The sequence below is a fragment of the Zingiber officinale genome, chromosome 1B (assembly GCF_018446385.1).
Source record: "Zingiber officinale cultivar Zhangliang chromosome 1B, Zo_v1.1, whole genome shotgun sequence".
Classification (NCBI taxonomy): domain Eukaryota; kingdom Viridiplantae; phylum Streptophyta; class Magnoliopsida; order Zingiberales; family Zingiberaceae; genus Zingiber; species Zingiber officinale.
This window is the reverse complement of record NC_055986.1, coordinates 41414352-41420441: the sequence shown is the minus strand read 5'-3', so window position 1 is coordinate 41420441 and position 6090 is coordinate 41414352. Positions and strand designations below refer to the sequence as shown.

Genomic DNA, 6090 nt, shown 5'->3' with positions numbered 1-6090 from the left:
TGGCCCATTTAGGCCCAAATTCAACAGCCCGAATCTTCCACTTCTTAACCACCTCTTACGTTAAAATATGTCGATTTGCGCTCAACAACATACCCGATCTTTCACTCGCAGAAATAAGAGGCCCCGCCTAACTTCACAATGAAGTAAATGGTACATGTGTAAGGGTTGAGAATTAGTTGGTGAACGTTTAGGAAGAGGAATTTGCGACCAAGTCTACATCTCCACGGCTTAAGGAAAGAGAAGCAGCGGCAGTAGAGAAGGACGAGGGAACCGAAGTCTGCCGTCTTCTGCTCGCTCCCAACTCCTTTGTCATTTCGCGTTGCCGCTTGATCTCCGGGTAATTTCTGTTTTTTTTTACAGATCTGGTTTGTTACTTCAATTTTGGGCGAGAAAGCATTCCGATCGTTTGAACTACCTAAGCTTCTATTGACAGTCAGGTCGTTCCTTGCTGTGGGTTCTAAAGGACTGATGTTTATTGACTTTTAGTTATAGATAATCGACCTCACTGCATCGCGTGCGATTTTCCGGCTTCGATCTTGAATCTGTGGGTTACTGTTCGTTTTGAATCTATATTTTGTTTTCATCCTAACAATGGGCCGCAGTTAAAAGAATCTTGTTTTCCTGTTTATTGTGGGGAAAGATTAAATTTTTCCCCCAAATCAGCATCTTAATGCCTCACAAACCCTAGATAATGTTCCGTAGGCGTCTCAAGTGGTAAATTTTGTTATCCTCGTTGTACTTGTTTTTTTTCCTGTTTATTCTTTTGGCCCTTCAGTCCCTTCTATTTAGGCTCTTTAATCCCTTCTATAAAAGAAAACCAGCAAACCATAGTGCCGACCTGTAAAATTTGTTGCATTTGAAATTGATCCATATTATTTTCCTTGTTTAGGTTATGGGATAGCGCATATTTGCACTTTCGACGTGATTAGTTTTCTTTTTGTCCTTTCTCCCTTTTTTACTCCATATACTGAATGCATATTGCCAGTTTTTTTGTATCAAACGATAGGTATACAAAAATAACTAGTTAATTAGGGTAACTATTAATTGCTTTTGCAGATTAGTAGGTGAAATTTACTGGTGTCAGTTAATTATTAATATCTCTTTATCGTTGCATGGAGGTAAGGATGTCTGACCTCAAGTTTTTTGTTGCCTCCATTCTAATCCTAGGTTTCAATCACTTACTTTTTAAGTTTAGCTTGGAGCAACGAAAATGAGTGACAATTTGATGGATAAAGTCAGTGCCTTTGGTGAGCGTCTAAAAATTGGGGGTGCTGAGGTGAGCAGGAAAATGAAAGACAGCATGAGCTCCATGAGTTTCAAGATGAAGGAAATATTTCAAGGTCAGAACCAAGCTGAGAAGATTGTGGAGGAAGCGACATCAGAGAATCTAGAGGGTCCTGACTGGTCTTCTAACCTTGAGATATGTGACATGATTAATAGTGAAAAGTTCAACAGTATTGATTTTATCCGCGGCATAAAGAAACGGATCATGTTGAAGGATCCTAGGGTCCAATATCTTGCTTTAGTTCTTCTTGAGACCTGTGTAAAAAACTGTGAGAAGGCTTTCTCTGAGGTTGCCGCAGAACGAATCCTTGATGAGATGGTCAAACTTATTGATGATCCTCAGACTGTTGTAAATAACAGGAATAAGGCTCTTATCATGATTGAAGCATGGGGAGAGTCTGGTGATGAGCTCCGATATTTACCAGTATATGAGGAAACCTATAAGGTATTAGCACGTTTTAACAAATACTTCTGGTTATTTTGTTAGATAACAACATAAGCAATACAAATATGATACTTTCTACTAGTTCTGGACCTTCCATTTGTAACACAACATTTATAGTTTTCTGTATTGCACTTTGGGTGCTCCAAAGCATTTTCTGATTCCTTTTTTTTTCATAGAGCTTGAAATCTAGAGGCATTCGTTTTCCAGGACGAGATAGTGAAAGTTTAGCTCCAATTTTTACACCACCACGTTCAGTTACGGAGACTGAAGCGGAGAATGAAGCGTATGATAGTTTATCTCAACATACTTATGATGGTGTACCCACATTTAGTTTTACAGCTGAACAGATAAAGGAAACATTTGATGTTGCTCGCAACAGTCTTGAACTTCTGTCAACAGTTCTCTCCTCCTTGCCTCATCAAGAAGCTCTTCAGGTGATTTATTTGTTTGTATGTGTATATTTCCTTACACATGCTTTCTTTTATCTTTTGTATAAAAGAATGTGTAGGTAGTGTTTATCTGATTCAATCTTGCTTTTGTATATTGTTCTTCATCTACTAGTCATTTTTATCTCTAGGTAGTGTATAGACTGTTTCGTCACCGGTAGTTAAGTATGTTTTTTTTTACAGTCTCACGTGATTTCAATTTGAAACATAGTTTTATATTCAAAATAGGTTTCATGTTATGAACATCTGGAAGTCTCAGTTCACTGGGTTGCATATTGGAGAGACCTTCTCATGAAATCACACGAAAGCCCCTTTAGCTTCACAATTTGGGGCTGATTCAATCCTGGCTCTTCACTTTCCCTTAATAGCCGTACAAACAACTGCGATTAAATCAGCCGGTTCACACGATTCGCACAGTAAGGCCCCCTACAGTCTAGGTTTGTCCACTGATAGCATGAAGGCCTCTTACATTCTAATTTTGTTCACTATTAGCATCAAGGCCCCCCTTCTTTGATCGTGTGACTCTTAGAAGGAATCTTTGTACAATTTACGCATAAGAGTCGCTCAAATCTAGTGTTTTTTCCACTAATATTTTCTTATGGGCAGGATGATTTGACAAAGACCCTCTTCCTACAATGCCAACAAAGCCAATACACTGTCCAGAGAATCATTGAGACTGCAGCTGACAATGAAGTAGTTCTATTTGAGGCCTTGAATGTGAACGATGAGCTTCAGAAGGTCCTCTCCAAGTATGAAGAGCTGAAGAAGCCTCCGTTGGTACAGTCTGAACCTGAACCTGCAATGATACCAGTTGCTGTGGAACCTGAAGATTCTCCTCGGGTCAGTAGAGAAGATGTTCTCGTCAGAAAACCTGCTGGTTCGAGGACCAAGTCTAGCGGCGACGATGACATCCTGAACGACCTTGATGAGATGATTTTTGGCACCAAGGGAGGCAGCACATCTGAGGATCAAGATTCAAAAAGGAAGCATCAGCAACAAAAGGATGATCTGATCACCTTCTAAGTATCTTCCTATTGTTTATAGGTAAAGCCTGGAATTTGTGGTGGTGTTTTGTGTTTCTTCATTTCTCATATTCAGACTTCGGTGGTATATCACTGTAAGAAACTAAGTACTGTGGTATAGCTGTTCTGATTTCCATTCGGTTGTTATAGCTGTTGGACCTGAAAAGATAAATCTGCTCGTTTATATCATTTTTACTATTAACAAAGACATGTCAAGCAAATGTTAGATGCTATTAAAAAGCTCAAGGAGACATAATATTTATGGAATTAGGGGAGAAATTAATTGAGAGTTAAATTTATTGTGATATAATTTAAAATGAAATTTAGGATGTAACATTTATTAATTAATAATATTTTTGTGAGATAAGATTGTTTAGATTACAAATAAATAATTTTGTATAAATTAAAAAAATTGTAGAATGGATCAACTAATTAATCCATATATAAATATTAATATTAAGTATTTTGATATTCAATGTTCAACAATGATTTATATTTGAAAACATTAATACAAGATATTGGAGAAACATAAGAAAATAAATTTTAAAAAGTTAAGTAATAAAAAGAAATAAACCGTTAATTCCACAAATAATTATACAATAATAACTAAGTTTTATCCCATTAGGTGAGATCTGCTATAAGAATCTTTTTACGTCATTGAGTTCTATTTCTTACTATATCATCGTCTATATTTAAATAAATTTTATCTTATTTTATTGTTGCTAACAAAGTCTTTTTTAGTCTTCCTCTTCTTCGTTTGATATGTGTGTTTGTCATAGTTTCATATCGCCTAATTGGAGCATTTATTGGTCATCTAAGTATATATGTGTACCATTTTAAAAGTGTCTCAAAATTTTTCCTCAATAGATGCAACTCCGACTCTTTGTAATACTCTCATTTCTTATTTTATTCATCCTCGTATGTCCACACATCCACCTTAACATTCTCATCTCTGCAACTCTCATTTTCTGCTCATGTGCTCGAGTCATAGCCCAATATTCAGCTCCATATAACATAACAAGTCTAATTGTGGTTTTATAGAACTTACCTTTAAGTTTTAGAGGTATTTTACAGTCACATAAAACACTCGACATTTTTTTCCATTTCAACCATCCTGCTTGTATTCTATGTAAGACATCTCTCTCAATCCCTCTATCATTTTATAAAAATGATCATAAATATTTAAATCTTTCGGTTCCGGGCAACTTGTCCTCTCCTATATTAACAATTGTCTCATTACTTCTAATATTGTTAAACTTAAATTCTATATATTCTGTCTTTAATCTACTAAGCTTAAAACCTTTCCTTCTAGTGTTTCCCGCTAAGATTCTAGTTTAGCATTTACTCTTTCACGTGTTTCATCTACCAAAATAATATCATCTGCAAACAACAAGCACTATGGTACTGTGTCTTAAATGTGCGCAATGAGTTCGTCCATAATTAGTGTAAAAAGATAGGGACTTAGAGTTGATTTTTGATGTAACCCTATCTTTATTGGAAATGTTTTAATTACTCCGCATGAAGTCTTTACTCTGATTGTTACATCCTCGTACATATCCTTAATTAGTTCAATATATGTTACGCTAACACCTCTATTTTCTATAATTCTCCATATAATTTCTTTTAGGACTTTATCATAAGCTTTTTCTAAATTAATGAATATCATGTATAGATATTGTTTTTGCTCTCAATATTTTTCAATTAATTGTCTAAGAAGATGTATAACTTCTATTGTCGATCTTCCAAGCATGAACTCAAATTGATTTTCGATCACTGTGGTCTCCTTCCTAAATCTTTTTTCTATTATTTTTTTTTTCAAAATTTCATGGTATGACTCATTAGTTTAATACCCCTATAGTTTACACAATTGTGTACATTTCCCTTGTTCTTATATAAGGGAACTAGAGTATTTATCCTCCATTGATCAGGTATTTTTTCATTTTCAATATCATGTTAAATAATTTTATAAGTCATTCAATAGCTCGTTTCCCTAAACACTTTCATACCTCTATCGAAATATCATCTGGTCTAATGGATTTTCCATTGTGCATCTCATTTAAAGTTTGTTCTACTTCTGAAGTTTGAATTCTATAATAAAAATTAAAATTTCTATGCTCATTTGACCTACTTAAATTACCTAAGTTAAGTTGGTCACCTAAACCTTCATTAAAAAGTTGATGAAAATAATTTTTCCACCGCTCTTTTATTTCTCCATTGTTTACTAATATCTTATTATATTTATCTTTAATATATTTTATTTAGATAAAATTTCTTGTTTTCCTTTCTCTCACTTTAGTTATTTTATAAATATTTCTTTCCCCTTCTTTTGTATCCAATTTTTGATATAATCGTTCAAAAGTGTCATTATTTGCTTTACTCACTACTTTCTTAACTTCTTTCTTGGCTATTATATATATTTTTTTAATTTTTCTCGTTCTTACAAATATATAATTCTTTATAAATTATTCATTTTTTCCTTTACTTTCTCTTGTAGTTCCTCTTCTACCACTAAGATTTCTTACTTAGTGGTGCATGTCCTTTTGACTCACTGAGTACACTCTTAACTACTATCTTTAACTTTGATACCATCTTATCCCATGTTGTATTAGAGTCATCGTATATTCCACCGAATGTTTGTACTTCTACCTTCTCTTTAAATATATTTTGCTTCCCATTTTTTAACTTCCACCACTTAATTCTAAAAGTCGTATATATTTTATTTCTATTGATACTATGCTTGAGGCGTATATCTAACACTACTAACCTATGTTGGGTAGTTAAGCTTTTTGGAATGTATACTAAAAGTCTAGCTTCTGTAAACATTTATTTTGAAATAAAGAATCACATTGGTCAAAAATGTCTACATTTATATGCTAAGTATAGTTGTTCAATT

The 6090-nt window shown here is 34.1% G+C and overlaps 1 protein-coding gene across 3 annotated transcripts; it reads left to right on the top strand.

Moving 5' to 3' along the window:
- The first annotated feature begins 180 nt into the window (after positions 1-180).
- LOC122055556 (TOM1-like protein 1) lies at positions 181-3386 on the top strand. 3 transcript variants are annotated; one of them, XM_042617045.1, is made up of 5 exons: positions 187-337; positions 1057-1118; positions 1196-1729; positions 1906-2163; positions 2782-3386. In XM_042617045.1, the coding sequence occupies exons 2-5, from the start codon at positions 1113-1115 to the stop codon at positions 3196-3198; spliced, it is 1215 nt and encodes a 404-aa protein (XP_042472979.1). In that variant the 5' UTR covers positions 187-337; positions 1057-1112; the 3' UTR covers positions 3199-3386. The 3 variants fall into 3 exon arrangements, with proteins under 3 accessions (XP_042472987.1, XP_042472995.1, XP_042472979.1); XM_042617053.1 differs by lacking the exon at positions 1057-1118 and having other exon boundaries at positions 181-337; positions 1168-1729; XM_042617061.1 differs by lacking the exon at positions 1057-1118 and having other exon boundaries at positions 182-337.
- Positions 3387-6090: the final 2704 nt, after the last annotated feature.

What these genes read in the sequence shown, in the direction of transcription:
- LOC122055556 (XM_042617045.1), top strand. An exon ending in TATATGAGGAAACCTATAAG is followed by an intron (nt 1,730 to 1,905) that starts GTATTAGCACGT and finishes TTTTTTTCATAG; the next exon opens with AGCTTGAAATCTAGAGGCAT. An exon ending in CTCATCAAGAAGCTCTTCAG is followed by an intron (nt 2,164 to 2,781) that starts GTGATTTATTTG and finishes TCTTATGGGCAG; the next exon opens with GATGATTTGACAAAGACCCT.